Source organism: Trichosurus vulpecula, chromosome 6, assembly GCF_011100635.1.
Source record: "Trichosurus vulpecula isolate mTriVul1 chromosome 6, mTriVul1.pri, whole genome shotgun sequence".
Taxonomy (NCBI): domain Eukaryota; kingdom Metazoa; phylum Chordata; class Mammalia; order Diprotodontia; family Phalangeridae; genus Trichosurus; species Trichosurus vulpecula.
This window is the reverse complement of record NC_050578.1, coordinates 198,070,909-198,092,869: the sequence shown is the minus strand read 5'-3', so window position 1 is coordinate 198,092,869 and position 21,961 is coordinate 198,070,909. Positions and strand designations below refer to the sequence as shown.

General features: G+C 37.1%; 1 protein-coding gene across 1 annotated transcript; it reads left to right on the top strand.

The window, feature by feature from the left end:
- Nucleotides 1-330: 330 nt before the first annotated feature.
- On the top strand, nt 331-1,251 carry LOC118854270 (receptor of activated protein C kinase 1-like). The gene has a single exon (XM_036764627.1). The coding sequence runs from the start codon at nt 331-333 to the stop codon at nt 1,249-1,251; it is 921 nt and encodes a 306-aa protein (XP_036620522.1).
- The last annotated feature ends 20,710 nt before the right edge of the window (nt 1,252-21,961 follow it).

Sequence of the window (21,961 nt, the reverse complement as noted above, 5' to 3'; positions counted from 1 at the left end):
TTCCTTTCATTTCCTTTTCTTCTCTTATTGCTACAGCTAACATTTCTAGTAGCAAATTGAATAGGGGTGATAGTGGACATCCTTGTTTCACCCCTGATCTTATTGGAAATGCATCTAGCTTATCCCCATTACAGGTAATGGTTTAGGTAGATACTATTTATAATTTTAAGGAGGGCTCCATTTATTCATATGCTTTCTAGTGTTTTTAATAAGAATGAGTGTTGCTCTTTTCTTGCTGGGCTGCTTGCATGAGGGAGGGCCGGCTGGTCTCTCTCCATGCAATCTGGATCTATCTTTCCTCCTGGAGTGATCCACCAAGGTCTCATCATCATGACTGAACAGATAACCCTTCGGGGTACCCTGAAAGGCCACAATGGCTGGGTGACCCAGATCGCCACAACTCCCCAGTTCCCCGACATGATCCTATCAGCCTCCCAAGATAAGATCATTATCATGTGGAAGCTTTCCAGAGATGAGACAAACTATGGGATCCCCCAGCGTGACCTCAGGGGTCACTTCCATTTTGTTAGTGATGTGGTCATTTCCTCTGATGGCCATTTTGCATTCTCAGGCTCCTGGGATGGCACAGTAAAGCTGTGGGATCTCACAACTGGCACTACCACCAGGCGCTTTGTTGGTCACACCAAGGATGTGCTGAGTGTAGCCTTCTCTTCCGACAACTGCCAGATTGTCTCTGGTTCCCGGGTTAAGACTATCAAGCTGTGGAACACCCTGGGTGTCTGTAAATACACTGTGCAGAATGAGAGCCACTCAGAGTCTGTGTCTTGTGTCCATTTTTCACCCAACAACAGCAACCCCATCATTTTCTCCTGTGACTGGGACAAGTTGGTCAAGGTCTGGAACCTGGCCAACTGCAAGCTGAAGACAAACCACATTGGCCATGTAGGCTACCTAAACACAGTTACAGTTTCTCCTGATGGCTCTCTCTGTGCCTCTGGAGACAAGGATGGTCAGGCTATGCTGTGGGACCTCAATGGGGGTAAGCACCTCTATACTCTGGGTGGTGGTGACATAATCAATGCCCTCTGCTTCAGCCCCAATCGCTACTGGCTCTGTGCTGCCACTGGGCCCAGCATCAAGATCTGGGAACTAGAGGGCAAAAACATTGTGGATGAGCTGAAGCAAGTGATCAGCACCAGCAGCAGGGCCAAGCCTCCCCAGTGCACCTCTTTAGCCTGGTATTCTGATGGCCAGACACTCTTTGCTGGATACACAGACAACTTGGTATGAGTTTGGCAAGTGACCATTGGCACTCAGTAAAGGAGTCAGCCATAACTCAGATTTTGAAATAAAGACCTTAATTTCTGCCTTTCAAAAAAAAATAAGAATGGGTGTTGCATTTTGTCAAAGGCTTTTTCTGCATATATTGGGATGATCATATGGTTTCTGCTAGTTTTGTTGTTGATATAATCAAATATACTGATAATTTTCCTAATATTGAACCATCCTTTCATTTCTCAAATAAATCCTACCTGGTCTTACTAAATTATTCTCATAATAAATTGCTGCAATCTTTTTGCTAATATTTTATTTAAAATTTTTGCATCAATATTCATTAAGGAGATTCGTTTATAATTTTCTCTCTCTGTTTTGACTCTTCCGGGTTTGGGTATTAGTAAAATATTTGTGTCATAAAAAGAATTTGGTAGGACCCCTTCTTCACCTATTTTCCCAAATAATTTATAAAGTATACGAATTGATCGCTCTTTAAATATTTGATAAAATTCACAGGTAAAACCATCTGACCCTGGAGATTTTTTTGTAGGGAGTTCATTGATGGCTTGCTCAATTTCTTTTTCTGAGATGGGGTTATTTAGGTATTTTACTTCTTCTTCTGTTAACCTGGGCAATTTATATTTTTATAAATATTCATCCATTTCCCTAAGGTTGTTAAATTTCTTGGCATACAACTGGGCAAAATAATTCCTAATTATTGCTTTAATTTCCTCTCCATTGGAGGTGAATTCACCCCTTTCCTTTTTGATACTTGTAATTTGATTTTCATCTTTCTTTTTTTAAATCAAATTAACCAAAGTTTATAAATTTTATTATTTTTTCATAAACCAGCTCTTAGTTTGATTTATTAGTTCAATAGTTTTTTATTTCAATTTTATTAATCTCTCCTTTGGTTTTCAGTATTTCTAATTTGGTACTCAATTGAGGATTTTCAATTAGTTCCTTTTCTAGCTTTTTCAGTTTCATGCCCAATTCATTGATCTCCTTTTTCTTTATTTTATTTACATAAGCATTTAGAGATATAAAACTTCCCCTAAAAACTGTTTTTTCTGCATCCCATAAGTTTTGGTATGTTGTCTCATTATTGTCATTTTCTTGAACGAAGTTATTAATTGTTTCTATGATTTGTTCTTTGGCCCACTCATTCTTTAGAATTAGATTATTTAGTTTCCAATTAATTTTTAGTTTATTTTTGCATGGTTTTTTATTACAAATAATTTTTATTGCATCAAGATATGAAAAACATGCTTTGACTACTTCTGCCTTTCTTCACTGGATTGTAAGGTTTTTATGACCTACTGCATGGTCAATTTTTGAGTATGTGCCATGTACCACTGAGAAAAAAATGTATATTCCTTTTTATCCCCATTCAGTTTTCCCCAGAGATCTATCATATCTGCCTTTTGTAAAATTCTGTTCACCTCCTTGACTTCTTTCTTGTTTATTTTGAGTTTAGATTTATCAAATTGAGAGAGGGGGAGGCTGAGGTCCCCCACTAGTATAGTTTTGCTGTCTGTTTCTTCCTGTAACTCCCTTAATTTCTCTTCTAAGAATTCTTATGCTATACCACTTGGTACATATATGTTAAATAATGATATTGTTACATTGTCTTTGGTGCCTTTTAGCAGGATATAGTGTCCTTCCTTATCTCTTTTAATTAGACCTATCTTTGCTTTTGCTTTGTCTGAGATTAGGATTGCTACCCCTGCTTTTTTTACTTTAGCTGAAGCCTAATATATTCTGCTCCAGTCTTTTACCTTTGCCCTGCACATATCACTCTGTTTCAAATGTGTTTCTTGTCAAAAACGTGTTGTAGGATTATGGTTTTTAATCCACTCTGCTATCAGCTTCCGTTTTATGGGAGAGTTCATCCCATTCACATTCACAGTTATGATTACTATCTGTATCTTTTTCTCCAAGCTATTTCCCCCCATTTATGCTTTTATTTTTCCCTTCTCCCTTCATTCCTCAAAAGAGTTTTGCTTTTGACCACCGCTTTCCTCATTTTACCCTCCCTCTTGATTCCCCTCCCTCATCTAACTTTTTCCCCTTACTACTTCTTCCTCCCTTCTGACCATCCCCTCCCTTTTTTTCCCTTTTCTCTTATTGCCTATAAAACAAGTTTGATTTCTATACTTTTTGCAGTATGTTATTCCTTTCTTGAACCATATCTGAAGAGAGTAAAGCTCAAATACTGCTTTTCTCCCTCCCTTCTTTCCCTCTGCTATAATATGTTTTTGTGCCACTTCATGTGAAGTAATTGACCCTTTTCTACTACCTGCTGACTTCTTCTTCTATAACCATCCCTTTATATCTCTTAATTATGTTTTTATCATCATATCAGTTATTTTATACTGACACCCACAGTCTATGTATATCCCTTTCAACTGTAGTATTCTCAAGATTGACATATATAAATAGGTAAAATAATATAATCCTATATAATGATATAAATAATTTGCCTTATTGATTAGAAAGGGTTTTCCCCCTTGTTTATCTTTTTATGTCTCTCTTGAGTTTTGTATTTGAAGATAAAATTTTCCATTGAGCTCTGGCCTTTTCATCAGGAAGGTGTGAAATTCCCTTATTCCATTGAACATCCTTCTCCTTGCCTGAAAAATTATGCTCAGTTTTGCTGGGTACTTGATCCTTGGTTGTGGTCCTAGCTCCTTTGCCTTTCAGAATATCATATTCCAATTTCTCCTGTCATTTAATCTAGAAGCTGAAAGATCCTGCATAATCCTGACTGTAGTTCTGCAATATCTGAATTGGCTGTTTGCAGTATTTTCTCTTTGGCCTGATAATTCTGAAATTTGGCTATAATATTTCTTGGAATTTTCAATTTGGGATCTCTTTCAGGGGATGATTGGTGGATTCTTTTGATGACTAATTTACCCTCTGGTTCTATGACCTATCCTTCATGATTTTTTGGAAGATGCTGTCCAGGCTCTTTTATTCATCGTGGCTTTCTGGTAAACCAATAATTCTTAGATTGTCTCTCCTGGATCTATTTTCCAGGTCAGTTGTTTTTCCAATCAGATATTTCACATTTTCTTCTATATTTTTTTTTATTCTTTAGATTTTGTTTGACTGATTCTTGATGTCTCATAGATGTCTCATTAGCTTCTACTTGCCCTGTTCTAATTTTTAATGTATGGTTTTCTTCCTTTCACTTATCTATCTCCTTTTCCATTTGGTTGATTTACTTTTCAATGAGACATTTATTCCATTTCTATTCTGAAGCTCCTTAACCATTTCGCCGATTTTACTTTTTAAAGATTTGTTTTCATCGGTGAATTTTTTTTCATTTTTTTTCCTTTTTTTCTCTTACCTCTCTAATTTGGTTTTCAAAGTCCTCCTTGAGTTCTTCCAAGAATGCTTTTTGGGCTGGAGACCAGTTCACATTCTCTTTTGTGGTTTCGGATATGAGTATAGTGTCCATGCTGTCATCTTTTGAATTGGTATTTTGATCTTCCCTGTCTGCATAATAGGAATCAATGGTCTTTGGCTTTTTAGTGTGATTTTTCATGGTTTTTTTCCCTCCTGGCTTCTAAGTGGATCTTTACTTCTGGGGCTCAGGGGGCTCTGTCCCAAGCTTCTTGTGTCAGGATCTGTGGGCCTGCTTACTCGCTTTGCGAGCTATAGCCTCTGGTTTTGTGAGATCTGGGGGAGGGGTGGTCTGGCTGCTGGAAGTCTCCTGTTCCCCCGGACTGCTCTACAGCATGGGTGGTCCCAGCTGTTGTCTGTGCTGGTATCTGCCACATCCCTTGGCTTTTCAAAGGCATGTCTGGGGCTCTGATGTTGATGTTTGCTAGCTCCACCCCCCGGGGCTCAGTAACTCTCTTTGTTCTGCTGAGGTGGGGCCTGCTGGGACACCTCTCTTTCTGCACTAGTCTCCTTCCTCCACCACAAGAAGGGCCCTCTCCTCAACGTCTCTCACTAAAAGGCTACTGAAGTCCCACTTCTGGCTCCTCTGTTTCTTCCAAGGTAGTATTCACTGGGTTTATCCAAGGGAGGGATGAGAGCTATTTCTTACCTGGCCATCATGGCTCCAGGAAGTTCAAGAAGAGGAGTTTCAAACATTTAGTGTGTTGGCTGGAGGCCTCCAGTGTAGCAGCTCCCATGGCCTGCAGGGTCTGCACTGGTGTCTTCCATACCTCTGACAGACTCCTGTCCTGAGCTGAGAGGCCTGGGGCTAGATTGATGCCATTGATGGCACTTCCCCCCTGGGCCTGCTCCTGCTCCTGAGTTTAGCTCACCCAGTGCTCTACCAGACCAGCATTCTGGCTGGGTTCCTCTGCTGTTCCCAGTTGGTGTGGTCTGGTTCCATTCTGTGTGTCTGGCACTCCTGCTCCCTCAGTCTATTAGTGGCTTCTAACTCTCTCAAAACTTCTCAGATTCACTTTTTAGGTGCATCTGACAGAATTTATGAGAGAGCTCCAGTAGTTCCCTCCTTTCACAGTGCCATCGTAGCTCCACTTCCCAGCTCATATTCTTAAACATGTGCCTCTATATATGTGAGAAATGAGGATTTTACCAGAGAAATGTGCCATTAAAAAATTCTCCAGTTTTCCACTTTCCTTCTAATCTAGGCTGCATTGGGTTTAGTTGGACAAAAAATTAATTTAAATTGTATGTATTCATAATAATTCATTTTATATTTTGTAATGCTTTCTATCTCTTTTGCTCATAAGTTCTTCCTTTTTCTATAAATCTGACAGGAAAAAAAATCTATCCCCTGATTTACTCATGTTATCATCCTTTATGTCTGAATTGTGCCATTTTCACTTTATCTCAGGACACAATGCGAGATTACTGCATAATTTCTACCAAACTTCTTTCCAGTTTTCCCAGAAATTTTTGTGAAATAGTGATTTCTTGTTTCAAAATCTTGGATCTTTGGGTTTATCAAACACTAGATTGCTATGATAATTTGCCATTATTTATTATGTAATCTGTCCCATTGATCCACCACTCCATTTCTTAGCAAGTAAGAGTTTGTTTTGATGACTACCACTTTGTAGATATGCTTTGGCTAGGTCACTTTCCTTCAATTTTTTTTTTCATTAATTCCCTTGATATTCTTGACCTTTTTTTCTTCCAGATTATTTTTTAAAATTATTTTTTCTAGCTCTTAAAATGATTTTGGTAGCTTTATTAATATGGCATTGAATAAGTAACTTAATTTATGAAAAATTGTCATCTTTGTCATATTGGCTCAGCCTACCCATGAGCATATTTATCAAATTGTTTAGATCCAACTGTATTTGTGTGAAAAGTATTTTATAATTTTGTTCATTTAGTTCCTGGATTATTCTTGGCAGAGTGACTCTCAAGTATTTTATATTGCCTGCAGTTATTTTAAATAGAATTTCTCTTTCTATCTCTTCTTGCTGGACTTGGATGGCAATATATAGAATTGTTGATGATTTATATGAATTTATTTTATATCCTACAACTTTGCTGAAATATATTTTTAAATGAATAATACTTGTTATTGGTTTTAGATATCAGTTATCATTTTAAGAAAAACTCCATTTATTCTTATACTTTCTAGTGTTTTTAATAAGAAGGAGTATTGTGTTTTGTCAAAAGCTTTTTCTGCATCTACTCAGATAATCATATGATTTTTCTTGGTTTGGTTATTGATATGGTCAATTATGCTGACCATTTACCTAATATTGAACTCACCCTGTATTTTTGGTATGAATCCCACCTGCTCGTAGCATATGATCCTTGTAATATATTTCTGATAGAATTTTATTTATATTTTCCCCATCAATATTCATTAGGGAAATTGTTCTATAATTTTCTTTCTCTGTTTTCACTCTTCTTAGTTTAGATATTGGCACTATATTTGTGGTGTAAAAGGAATTTGGTAGGAGTCTTTCTTTGTCTATTATTACAAACACATTACATAGTACTGGAAATTCACTAGTGTATCCATCTGGTCCTTGTTTTTTATTTGTTTGTTTGCTTTTTTTTAAGAGAGTTCATTGATGACTTGTTCAATTTCTTTTTCTAAGACAAGGTTATTTAAATATCCTATTTCCTCATCTGCCAATCTGAGAAATTTAAATTTTCATGCTGTATAGGACAAAATAGCCCCTAATAATTGCTTTAATTTCATTTTTGTAGATGGTGTATTCACGTTTTTTCATTTCTGATATTTTAATTTGGTTTTCTTCTCTATTTTTAATCAAATTAGCAGTGTATCTATTTTATTGTTGTTGTTTTCATAAAACCAGCTCTTAGTTTTATTTATTAGTTCAATTATTTTCTTACTTTCAATTTTACTAATGTCTCTTTTGATTTTCCAATTTGGTGTCTAATAAGGGATTTTTAATTTGTTCTTTCTCTAATGTTTAGTTACATGCCCAATTCATTGATCTCTTCCTTCTCTATTTTATTGATGTAAGCATTTAGAGATATAAATTTTCCCCTAATTACTGCTTTGGCTGCATCCCATAAATCTTGCTATACTGTGTCACTGTTGTCCTTCTCTTTAATGAAATTATCTATTTTTTCTTAATTTGTTCTTTGACTCACTCCTTCTTCAGAATTAGATTATTTAGTTTCCAATTAAATTTGAATCTATGTTTGTATGACCATTTTTGAATATAATTTTTACTGCAATTATGATCTAGAAAGGATGCATTTAATATTTCTGTTTTTCTGCATTTGATTGTGAGGTGTTTATGCACTCATGCATGGGAAATATTATGAAGGTGACATGTCCAATTGAGGAAAAGTCACACTCTTTTCAAATCCAAATTTTCTCCAGAGATCTATCATATTTAACTTTCTAGAAGTCTGTTTATCTCCTTAACTTCTTTCTTATTTATTTTCTGGTCAGAGTCCTCTAGTATTGAGTGAGGAAAGTTGTGGTCCCACACTAGAATAATTTTATTCTCTCTCTGCTCTAATAATGAGAAAGTTCTTATGAGTTACAAGTATCATTGTTTCATATAGATGTAAACTTTTTTTTCCTTACTGATTCTATTATGATTTCTCATTCATGTTAACCTTTTTATGTTTCTCTTAAGTTTTGTATTTGGAGGTCATATTTTCTTTTTTTTTCTCTTAATAATTATTTTATTATTTAATATTTTAGTGTTCAACATTGATTTCCACAAGGTTTTGAGTTACAAATTTTCTCCCCATTTTTACCATCCCCCACTCCAAGATGGCATATATTCTGATTGTCCTGTTCCCCAGTCAGCCCTCCCTTCTGTCACCCCACTCCACTCCTGCTATCCTTTTTCCTTTTTCTTGTGGGGCAGGGTAGATTTCCATGGCCCATTCCATATACATATATATATATATATATATATATATATATATATATATATATATATATATATATACATATATATACATACATATATATATATATATATATATATATATATATATATATATATATATATATATATATATAATTTCTCACTTGCATGCAAAAACAACTTTTTTTTTTGAGCATCTGCTTTTAAAGCATTGAGTTCCAAATTCTCTCCCCTCTTCCCTCCCCACCCACCCTCCCTAAGAAGGCAAGCAATTCAACATAGGCCACACTTCTATCATTATGTAAAACAATTCCACAATACTCAGGTTGTGGAAGACTAACTATATTTCCCTCCATGCTATCCTGTCCCCCTTTATTCAGTTTTCTCCCTTAAGCCTGTCCCTTTTCAAAAGTGTTTGCTTTTGTTTACCTCCTTCCCCATCTTACCTCCCTTCTGTCTTCCCCCCTTTTTTATCCCCTTCCCCTTAATTTCCTGTGGGGTAAGATAACCACATTCAGTGTGTATGTTATTCCCTCCTCAAGTCAAATCTGATGAAAGCAAGATTCACTCATTGCCCCTCACCTGCACCCTTTTCCCTTCCAACAGAACCACTTTTTTCTTGCCACTTTCATGTGAGATAATTTACCCCATTCTATCTCTCCCTTTCTTGTTCTCTCCATATATTCCTCACTCATCCCTTAGTTTTATTTTATTTTTTAGATATCATCCCTTAATATTCAACTCACCTTGTGCCCTCTGTCTATGTCTATGTCTATGTATATGTATATTCCCTTCAACTACCCTAGTACTGAGAAAGGTCTCATGAATTACACACATCTTCTTTCAATGTAGGAATGTAATCCCTTAGGATTTCTCTTTCTTGTTTACCTTTTCATGCTTCTCTTGATTCTTGTGTTTGAAAGTCAAATTTTCTATTCAGTTCTGGTCTTGTCACTGAGAAAGCTTGAAAGTCCTCTATTTCATTGAAAATTCATATTTTTCCCTGGAGCATTATACTCAATTTTGCTGGGAAGGTGATTCTTTGTTTTAATCCTAGCTCCATTGACCTCTGGAATATCATATTCCAAGCCCTTTGATCCCTTAATGTAGAAGCTGCTAGATCTTGTGTTATCTTGATTGTATTTCCACAATACTGAAATTGTTTCTTTCTGGCTTCTTGCAATTCTTTTTTAATTGAACTGGGAACTCTGGAATTTGGTGACAATATTCCTAGGACTTTTGTTTTTTGGGATCTTTTTCAGGAGGTGATCAGTGGATTCTTTCAATTTCTATTTTACCCTCTGGCTCTAGAATATCAGGGCAGATCTCCTTGATAATTTCTTGAAAGATGATATCTAGGCTCTTTTTTTGATCATGGCTTTCAGGTAGTCCAATAATTTTTAAATTCTCTCTCCTGGATCTATTTTTCCAGGTCAGTGGTTTTTCCAATGAGATAGTTCACATTGTCTTTCATTTTTTCATTCCTTTGGTTCTGTTTTAAAATGTCTTGATTTCTCATCAAGTCACTAGCTTCCACTTGCTCCAATCTAATTTTTAAGGTAGTATTTTCTTCAGTGGTCTTTTGGACCTCCTTTTCCATTTGGTTAATTCTGCCTTTCAAGGCATTCTTCTCCTCATTGGCTTTTTGGAGCTCTTTTGCCATTTGGGTTAATCTATTTTTAAGGTGTTATTTTCTTCAGTATTTTTTGTGTCTCCTTTAGCAAGTCATTGACTTGTTTTGCATGGTTTTCTTGCATCATTCTCATTTCACTTCCCAATTTTTCCTCTACTTCTCTAACTTGCTTTTCCAAATCCTTTTTGAGCTCTTCCATGGCCTGAGACCAATTCCTATTTTTCTTGGAGGCTTTTGATGTAGGCTCTTTGACTTTGTTGACTTCTTTTGGCTGTATATTTTGATCTGCTTTGTCACCAAAAAAAGGATTCTAGAGTCTGTGTCCTTTTTCACTGCCTGGCCCTGTTCCCTGCCAACTACTTGACCTTTGAGCTTTTTGTCAGGATATTACTGCTCATAGAGTAGAGAGTTCTTTGCCCCAAGCTTGAGTGGCTGGGCTGCTCTTTTCAGAGCTACTTCTACTCCAGTCACCACAAGCTCTGCCACAGCAGTGCTCCTCCTCCTCCAAAAACTGCCAACCAGGATTGCGACCCATATCCAAGCAGGGCAAAGCAAGCCCTGCACTCCCACTCTGGTCTGCCACTTGATTCCTCCCACTGTGTGATCCAGGGACTCCTGAAGCAGCTGACACTGGAGCTCCACTGCCACACCACCTCCACCATGCCCAGAGCTGGGGCTGGACCCCTCTCTAACCCTATCTAGCAGTTTGCCCACTAACCTTCTCCATGGTTTTTGGTGTTTGTGGGTTTAGAAGTCTGGTAACTGCCATGACTAATGATTCATGGCCCTAAGGCCTGCACCCAGTTGATTTCTGGGCTCGTCTGTACTGGCAGAGCCTATGCTGGACTGGGCTCTGCTCCCAGCATTGTGCAATAGATCCCTTCCAGCAACCACCCAGGCCATCCTAGGCTGGAGACCTGCTTCCCTCTGCTATTTTGTGGGTTCTGCAGCTCTAGAATTTGTTCAGAGCCATTTTTACAGGTGGTTTGGAGGGATTTGGTGGAGAGCATAAGCAATTACCTGCTTTCCAGATGCCGTCTTGCCTCTGCCCCTAAAATTCTTGAAGGTCATATTTTCTATTCAAGTATGGGCTTTGCCTCAAGAATGCTTAAAAGTCCTCTATTTCATTAAATATCCATTTTTCCCCAGAAGGCTCTTACTCAGTTTTGCTGGTAGTTGATTCTTGGTTGTAATCCCAGCTCTTTCATCCTCTAAAATATCATATTTCAAGAACTCTGATCCTTTAATGTGACCAATGTTCTATCTTTGTGATACTAATTTTGGTTCCATGATTTTTGAATTATTTCTACTTGCAATATTTTTTTTTTCTTTGACGAGGGAGCTTTGGAATTTGACTATGCTATTCCTGGGAACTTTCATTTTGAGACTTCTTTGAGGAATTAATTGGTAAATTCTTTCTCTTTCTATTTTACCCTGTAGCTCTAGGATATCAAGACAGTTTTCCTAATCATTTCTTGAAATATAATGTCTTGGCTCCCTTTTTGATCATGGCTTTTAGTACAATAATTTAAAAAAATAACACATTCTGAATACATTAGAACAATGTTAAGCTTTATATTAAAGCATAAAGCTTCAATAAGACATTTGGGGAATCATATATGTATAAAATAAATACAAATTAATTTTAAGAAGCAGACTATCACATGAACAATCAGGAAATGCCTCACGGAGAAGTTAGCATTTGAGCCGAGCTCTGAAGGAAGCTTTGAATGGATAATGAGAGGCAAGAGAGGAAGGAGCCACAAAAGGCCAGTCTATACAAAGGCCTGGAGATAGGAAATTGAATTGTATGTATGAGAAACAGCAAAAAGTCCAGTTTGGGTTGACCATTGATTGTATCAATACAATGGATAAGAAGCCTGGAAAGGTAGGTTAAGGCAAGGTTAGAATGCCTATTCCTTCATAAAAAGATATATTACTATTGCTGGAGCTCTAGTGAAAATGATTTCAGCTTAGTCTTGAGGAAGTGTTAATGTGATGATATGCCATGAACTTGTGCTCCACTGGCTTAGTTGTCCAGAAACTAAGGTAATTTTCATTTGCCAATGAGGTTTGTGACTTTACCTGATTACCCCCCATGGCCCAGTAGCCAAATATTTTCAGCAATCATACTTCCTGAGTGAACCTATAATCAACATGCACGATCTGAGACATTTACCCCTAAAAAGGAAATATCATTTTTCCACAAAGCTGACAATACACATGATTCAATTTGAATTTTTGATTTGTTGAGTATAATTTAAGAGGTTGATTTCCTGGAACAATACCCAACAACTCTCTATGTGTTTAAAGGAAATATAGCTTCTCGAATAACATGTATTGTTTCATGTTTAGTTATGGTGGATTGAGTAATAGCAGAGGTAGGTCAGGGGACCTTGGTTCCAATTATACTTGAAATAACTAATAGCTGTGCAGCAAGAATCAAGTTTCTTAACTGTTAGAGCCTTGGTCTTGACATCCATAAAGTACATATAATAATAATTTTACTACCTAGGATTATGATGAAAATTAAATGGGATCATGTATGTAATCATCCTGACAATGTTAGAGCATTAAACAAATGTTAGTTGTCATTATTTTATTCTATATTAGGAATAAAAGGTACTTTCCAGGTCAAGTTTTACATTTGGAGGATAACTTAGGGGTCATCTAGAATAACCCCCTCCTTTTCAGATTAGGGCACAGAGACCCAGAGACGCTAAAGGATCTGCTCAAGGTCCTACAAGTGGAAATACCAAAGGCAAGATTTGAACTGAAGAAGTCATTGCTCTGTGAGTCTAGAGAAATCATTTTCTCTCTTGGTTTCCTCATCTATAAAATGGGAATGAAAGTACCTCTAGATACTTCCTCGGAAATATTTTTGAAACTCAAGTGAGATGATTTAGGTAAAGTACTTTAAAATCTCTAATATATTGAATAAACATCAAGTATTATTATTATATTCTGCCTGAAATTATAACATAATTTAGCAAAAATACATTTGCAGGAAGAGAATCTTAATAGCCACTCAGCTATTCTGGATGTCATAACTATGCATGCTTTTCCATATTCTTTAGCGCTAATAATTTGTACTTTCCATTTCGGTCCTATCATAGTCCTCTCATATAGACTATAATGCTAAAATAAAAAATGAATTATCTATCGATAGATTCTTCATATATATATCTACATATTTACATAAATATGGAGATAGAGATGGAGATGGAGACAGAGAGAAAGAGAGAGCGAGAGAGAGCGAGAGAGAGAGAGAGAGAGAGAGAGAGAGAGAGAATTGTGAAAAAAATATTCATTTATCCTTATGACTCCTCCCCATGGTCCTTTGGTAGAGCACGAATGCTAATACACAGACAATACCCAGAACTCAACAACTTTCAGTGGATTTTGAGCCAGAAGAAATTTCTTTTCACTGAGAAACCATGTAGCTGAAATGGAGAGAAGCCATGCAGACAAATGAAGGAAGAGGAAATGTGTGAACCTTGCTAGTCTTCCAATCATCTGTTGTCAAGCTAGCAGGGAATTAGGGGACTGAATACTCCCTCACTTATTTGAAATTGTCAAAACAAGTTGATTTGAGACCTTGTAAATTTACATAGTCTGTATGGAGTGAAGGGAGAGAGATAAGAAGAGATGAGATTAGAAAGGCCAGCATATCAGGGTTGAAGAGACTGCTAGAAAATGATTCACACACTTTTCTTTCTTTTTTTCTTGTAATTCCATTCATGTGTCTGATTTATCACTTGCTTTTCCCTAGACCAAAGAGTGGGAAAGAGGAAAAAAGGCTTCAAACCCTTGGAGGTACATGAAAACCTGTTCCTTTAAATCTTTTGTTTTCCTATGCTATCTAAAGTTGCTATTAAAATATTGATTATGTGCAATTATTTATGTTCAGACCAATACGTGATGATATGGGACTGAGATAGGAGAAGTTAACTAACTGAAAAAGAAGAGATTCACCTCAACTCACACTGAGGTGGTGGTGGGGGGTGTGATGCAATTAGAGAATTTTAGCAATATAACTAATCTCTCAGATATCTATAGCTAATAGACTCCTTGAAAACCTGGAAAGGGACAATGCTCAGAAGAGTCAATTGGCTGTGACAGGTGAAAACTGCTATATTTGTTCAGGTAACCATTCTGTACATAGTTCACAGTGAATGTCCCAGTGATATAAGCTACATAAAAATAAGAGACATTAGGTTGTATGTGGCAAACTGGAACTGTTTGCAAATTCAATTGTCCTCATTCAGCTAGGAATAAGATGTAGGGATCACCTGCTAACAAAAGTGGGTTGCTTTTTATTAATATTATTATTTAGTGTTGCGGTCTATGCAGCTCTTTTATATGCCAAGATAGTTATCAGGTCAACTAACAAAAATGTGTTAATAAAGTTTCAAAGTACGTTGACCTGGTTCTGGTTCATGTACTTCTAAAAGGGCAATGATACTTTCCTGAATCAGCTGTAGTTGCAGCATTTATAATGAGAAACAACATCTGTAGGGCAGAAGGTCAGGAGACTGTAGTGGCAAAGATCAGTAGTAGCAGATGGCATCTATGAAGACTGAAATCAGCCACAGAATTGGAATTTTAGTAGTTTTCATCAACCGAGCTCAAAAGCAAGAGTGGAGGGCTTCAGGACACAGCAGCTGCAGAGATAGAGTGCAGCAATAGGGGGTCCCAAAGTGGTCAACTTCCAAGTGGTAAACAGATAATGGAGGGAGTAATATCAAGGAGTGAGTTCCTAGGCTACACCAAGTTGTCCCTCCTAATAGATTGCAAGCTCCTTGAGGAAATGGACTATCTTTTGTCTCTTTTGTATCCCCAGTGCTTAGCACAGTGTCTGGGACATGTAGGCTTTAATAAATGCTGATCGATTGAGTTTGTGGATGTTTAAAGGAAAAACATCAAAGAATAGATAGCAGAACGAAACAAATGGAGCATTAAGGACTCAGCAGACAAAGTTTCTGAGGAATAACCTAGGTAGTTGTCATAGAAGTGGAATTTCCTTCACCAAAGAGCATGGAGTCTCTAGGTATTACTTGGGGAAAATTTTAAATCTTCCCATACCTAGGCTATGTGTCTTAAGAAGATTGTTCTAATTTGTGTTTTTGGGAGAGGAGTTATTTGAAAATGATTTTATATTATGACTTTCCCCAATTATTTACTTTGATGTTCTGTCACAATTAAATATATGATGCATGCTATATGATGCATGGTTCCTGCTTAGTGCGTTGGTAGTTAGATGTTTAGTTTGTTGTTGAGTCATTTCAATCATGTCTAACACTTCATGACCCCATTTGGGGCTTTCTTGGCAAAGATACTAAAATGGCTTGTTATTTCCTTCTCCAGCTCATTTTACAGATGAGTAAACTGAGGCAAACAGGTCAAGTGACTTGACCAAGGTCACACAGCTAATAAATATCTGAGGACAGATTTGAGCTCAGGAAGATGAGTCTTTCTGACTCCTGATGAAGCACTCTATCCACTGTGCCACTTAGCTATACTAGTTAGACACAGAATGAGGGTCAATTTTATTTTACCCCAACTCTGAATTCAGAAGCTCATGTAAGTGTAGTTTTGATTGAATTTATCCTGAAAGCTTTCTAAGAGCAAGAGGGTTGATGTTGGTAAAAACAAGAAGGGTAAGGGAGAGTAGAGGCTTAATCAAGTTTTTAAAGTTTTCTCCATTCATTGCCTCACTTTCCACTTTTCACAAATCTGAGATAGGGAATTTATTACACCCAATTTAAGAGATGAGGAATGGGAGGCATTGACAAGCAACTTATTCATAAGCCATGCAGCTGTTTAGTGTCTGAGGTAAGATTCTAACCCATGACTCCTAACCCAAAATCTAGTGCTTTATCTAGATGTACCACAAAAGATATCATGCAGGGAATTGGGACAAAGAGGAAGAATATATTCATATAACTATTGTGTTGAGTCGCATTTTACATTTTAGATTGTGTTTTGTGACATGTCCCCAAAAAAGACTTTTAAATAACATTCAAAAAGTCACAACTTTACATACTACATATTCATATTTGATTTGGATATTATATATACATATATGTATGTATGTATGTATGTATGCATAATATATTTATACACCCATACCCATATATGCATACATATATAAATGTGTGTACGTACCTATATATGTATGTGCGTGTGTGTATATACGAACATACTATATTTGGGGAACAAATGCCTTAGATTATAAAGAAGTATAATTACCGCGAATGTTTGCCTGCTTGGGACCTGAGAATAATGAACTCTTTCTTATGAGAAAGACGATGAATTAAAGCAAAGATAACTTGATTCCACTTGGTCTTCAGGATGTTCAATTTCTTTTTTCTTCAAATCTTTTCACGGTCCCAAGTTTACTGCTTTGTTTTTGCTTTCAAACTGAAAACATTTCTAATAAACCAGCCATTATCAATACAACAGATCTAAGATAAGACTACCAAAATCTGTTGGAGGAAGAGATGCGGAAAAGGTTCTCTTCAGTCTTCTGTCACCCAATAGTGATAATAATGGTTCACATCTTTCTACAGAACACAAAATTTTGCAAAACATATTTTCTTATGATTACACTGTGAAGTAGATGGCATAAACATTATTAGTATGTCCATTTTTCAAATAAGTGCACTGAACATCAGAAGTTAAGTGAATTTCCCTTAATAAGTATAAGAATTGGGATTCAGCCTCTGATTTCCTGACTCCAAGTCCCAGATTCTTTCCACAGTACTGGATTGTGTCTGCTTGACAGGAAGCAAAATTCTAAGCCACCCATAAGACTGTGCAAACTTTCTTCCTGTTTAAACCTTCAGTTCCCCAATTTGGCTGTAATAGAATCTGACCAGAGATTCTGTATTAGACAGAGTGTGGGATCTGGCACCAGGAAGACCTGAGTTAAAACCTGGCTTCAGATACTTCCTAGCTATGTCATCCTGGGCAAATCATTTAACCACTATTTGCCTCAGTTTCCTCAACTGCAAAATAGGGATATAATATAACACCTAATTTGCAGGGTTTTTGTGAGGATCAAATGTGAATATTTCTAAAAGGGCTTAGCACAGTTCTTGGCACTCCATAAATACTCTTTTCCCAAATAGAATTCAATAAAGGCTGACTGAAATGAGGACTGAATATTCATGAACTCAAAGGGATTTGATTCAGCATTACAAAATACTGCCTTACAGGCTATTTTACACATGATTCAATATTCCTTGGAAGATGTAACAAGAGAAATAACTGTTCAATGGTTTTCTAATAATGAAACATCAAGTGAGGCCTGAAAGAGGAAGATACATGCTCCACAAAAATGTTAGTTATTCTAATAAAGAAAAGCCACCACAGAGTCCAAGTCAATAAGGACTTCCCCATGAATAGTGTGGTCCTCTAGACACTCCTATTTTAAGATGACATTAATTTTATTCCATCAGCCCAAAAATATTGCAGATACTCCTGAAAGAGATAGATCTATAATCACTCGAAGAATTTCATCTCTCTATCCACATAAGACAGACCAAAAGGATAAAGAATCTCTATTGGCCAAAATTATACATTCGAGTGGATGTACTATAGAGTTTGACCAATTGTGAAATATCTGGGATATACAAAACTGAAGGACAAGGAACTGTTCCAGAGTTGAACTGGAGAAAAAAATGAACTGGTTGCTTTATGGAAATTGCAGACTTGGTTTTTGTTTCATTTTGTTTTGTTTTTTAAACTCCAAGGTTCCCATGAAAGCACAGACTTCCCACAGTAGTGTTGCATTGGTATTGTCAAGCAAGACATGAAATCCTACTGCCTGTGCAGAGATAAAGCTTACACACACACACGCATGCACACACACCACACATGCAGACACATACATACACAAAATGGAAAAGTACGAGGTGGGGATAAGCAGTCAACAACATGTATAAACAACGAAGAACTTTGAAGAAAAGGAGTAAAGAATGTCATCAGGGAGTTAGTTGTATGACAGGAAGAGAAGATGGGTTGGTCTCATGACAAAACTGAAGGATGACAAGGGGATATATTGCCAGGGTGTTCCAATGGTACCCTCTTTGTGGAGGAAAAATGTGAAAGATTACAAAACATTGGGTGGGCTGCCATGTGGCAAACTTTTGATAAAATGGATGAAAAATGTCCTGTATATCCAAGCATGGATAATTGTGATCTGCATCATTACTGAGATCATATCGTTTTGAGGAAATATCTATCTGTCTATCTATCTATCATCTATCTATATACAGATATATCTCTAAATATGGATATATAAAGATAAATTGATCTGTCTAATATATATGTGTGTGTATATATGTATATGCACGTAATCTTTTTGATATATATGTATTACTCAAATGTGATAACTTTAAATACATACATATATGCATATATATAAACACATACACACGTGTGTATATATGCGTGTGTATGTATATATGTGTGTCTGCATATTTATATGTATGTGTACATATGTGTATATGCATTATCTATATTTATTCGTCATGTGACATTAGCTCTTAGTATCTCTTTGGTATCATTTTAGCCTCATTATATTCATCTGTAAAATAGAGATAATGATGCTTATCTACCTCACAGTGCTTTTTAATTCAACAATTCAATTAACTGAACATTAACCAAGCAATTATGATGTGCCAGGTACAGTGCTACATTCTCCAGAAACTTCCCCTGATCTTGAGGAACTTACATTCTGCTCCCCAAACACACTTCTACCCACCCAATCCCTGAGTTTGAGAAGGGAAATTCAATAGGTACACAGATGATTCAATACAAAATGTTTTAAAAAGTAAGGAATTTCAGAGGGAGGGGAAGGGCACTGGCAACTGAGAAAAATCAGGAAAAGACTTCTATATATGCCAGGATGCCTGACTATGCACTCAGGTGGGAGATATAGTCACCTACTAGGAATAGAATCATAGAATGTATGAGGAAGAGTAAGGTGTAATTATTCTTGAAAGATAGTTTGGAGGCAGATTGTGATGAACTAAGGTCAAATGAAATAATGATTGTAAGTTTACATTCCTATCTATATAAATGTGCTCTACTTTCACTATGGAAATTTTTAAAAAATATCTAATCAATTTCTAAATAATCATATATCAATAATTGATGGATTTTTTTTAAATGCAATTTATTTATTTAACATATTTGGTTTTCAGCATTGATTTTCACAACATTTTGAATTACAAATTCTCTCCCCATCTCCACCCTCCCCCCCACTCCAAGATGGCCCACATTCTGGTTGCCCTGTTCCTCAGTCAGCCCTCCCCTCTATCACCCCCCTCCCCTCTCATCCCCTTTTCCCTTCCTTTCTTGTAGGGCAAGATAAACTTCTACGCCCCATTGCCTGTGTATCTTATTTTTTAGTTGCATGCAAAAACTTTTTTTGTTTTTGAACATCTGATTTTAAAACTTTAAGTTCCAAATTCTCTTCCCTCTTCCCTTCCCACCCACCCTCCCTAAGAAGTTATTATTATGTATAACCCTTCCACAATACTCATGTTGTGAAAGGCTAACTACATTTTGCTCCTTCCCAACCCATCCCGCTTTATTGAATTTTCTCCCTTGACCCTGTCCCCTTTCCAAAGTGTTTGTTTAGATTACCTCCACCCCCATCTGCCCTCCCCTCCATCATCCCCCTGCCTTTTATTTTTTTTTATCTTCCTCCCTCTTCTTTCCTGTGGGGTAAGATACCCAACTGAGTATGTATGGTATTCCCCTTCAGGCCAAATCTGATGAGAGCAAGGTTCACTCATTCCCCCCTCACCTGCCCTCTCCCCTCCTCCCATAGAACTGCTTCCTCTTGCCACCTTTATGCGAGATAATCCACCCCATTCTGTCTCTCCCTATCTCCCTCTCTCAGTATGTTACTCTCTCGTCCCTTAATTTCATTTTATTTCTTTTAGATATATTCCCTTCATCTTCAACTCACCCTGGGTCTGCTCTCTCTCTTTTACATACATATATATACACATACATACATATACACATAGATATATACATACATACACATTCACTTATATATATACATAAACATATATATATATATATACATACACATATATATATGCATATTCCCTTCAACTACCCTAATACTGAGGTCTCATGAATCATACTCATCATCTTTCCATGTAGGAATGTAAACAAAACAGTTCAACTTTAGTAAGTCCCTTGCAATTTCCGTTTCTTGATTACCTTTTCATGCTTCTCTTGATTCTTGTGTTTGAAAGTCAAATTTTCTATTCAGTTCTGGTCTTTTCACTGAGAAAGCTTGAAAGTCCTCTATTTTTTTGAAAATCCATATTTTGCCTTGGAACATGATACTCAGTTTTGCTGGGTAGGTGATTCTAGGTTTTAATCCTAGCTCCATTGACCTCCAGAATATCGCATTCCAAGCCCTTCGATCTCTTAATGTAGAAGCTGCCAGATCTTGGGTTATTCTGATTGGGTTTCCACAATACTCAAATTGTTTCTTTCTGGCTGGTTGCAGTATTTTCTCCTTGATCTGGGAGCTCTGGAATTTGGCAACAATATTCCTAGGAGATTTCTTTTTTGGGATCTATTTGAGGAGGCGATCCATGGATTCTTTCGATTTCTATTTTGCCCTGTGGCTCTAGAATATCAGGGCAGTTCTCCTTGATAATTTCCTGAAAGATGGTATCTAGGCTCTTTTTTTGATCATGGCTTTCAGGTAGTCCAATAATTTTTAAATTATCTCTCCTGGATCTATTTTCCAGGTCAGTGGTTTTTCCAAGGAGATATTTCACATTGTCTTCCAATTTTTCATTCCTCTGGTTCTGTTTTATAATATCCTGATTTCTCATAAAGTCACTAGCTTCCACTTGCTCCAATCTAATTTTTAAAGTAGTATTTTCTTCAGTGGTCTTTTGGACTTCCTTTTCCATTTGGCTAATTCTGCCTTTCAAGGCATTCTTCTCCTCATTGGCTTTTTGGAGCTCTTTTGCCATTTGAGTTAGTCTGTTTTTTAAGGTGTTGTTTTCTTCAGTGTATTTTTCAGTATTTTTTTGGGTCTCCTTTAGCAAGTCATTAACTTGTTTTTCATGGTTTTCTCGCATCCTTCTCATTTCTCTTCCCAATTTTTCCTCTACTTCTCTAACTTGCTTTTCCAAATCCTTTTTGAGTTCTTCTATGGCCTGGGGCCAGTTCATGTTTTTCTTGGAGGCTTTGGTTGTAGGCTCTATGACTTTGTTGTCTTCTTTAGGCTGTATGTTTTGGTCTTCTTTGTCACCAAAGAAAGAATCCAAAGTCTGAGACTGAATCTGGGCGCGTTTTCGCTACCTGGCCATATTCCCGACCAACTAACTTGACCCTTGAGTTTTTCAGTGGGGTATGACTGCTTGTAGACTAACGAGTTCTATGTTCTACGTTTGGGGGGGAGGTGCCAGCTCTGTCAGAGCCGCACTCCTCCTTCCCCAAGGACCCCCAGTCCATACTGGGCTTAGATCTTCAGCAGGCTGTTGCACTCCTGCTCTGATCCGCCACTTAATTCCTCCCACCAGGTGGGCCTGGAGCCGGAAGTAACAACAGCTGTAGCTGCCCCACCTCCACTGCCCCCGGGGCTGGAAGCTGAACCTTGAACTCCTTCCACTCCCGCAGTTTTTCCCACTAACCTTCTCCACAGTCTTTGGTGTTTGTGGGTCGAGGGGTCTGGTAACTGCCACAGCTCACATATTCAGCGCTAGGGACCCCTCCGCCCGGCTTCTGGTCTGGA

Excerpts from the sequence above, each read along its gene's own strand:
- LOC118854270 (XM_036764627.1), top strand. The coding sequence starts at position 331 with ATGACTGAACAGATAACCCTTCGGGGTACCCTGAAAGGCCACAATGGC.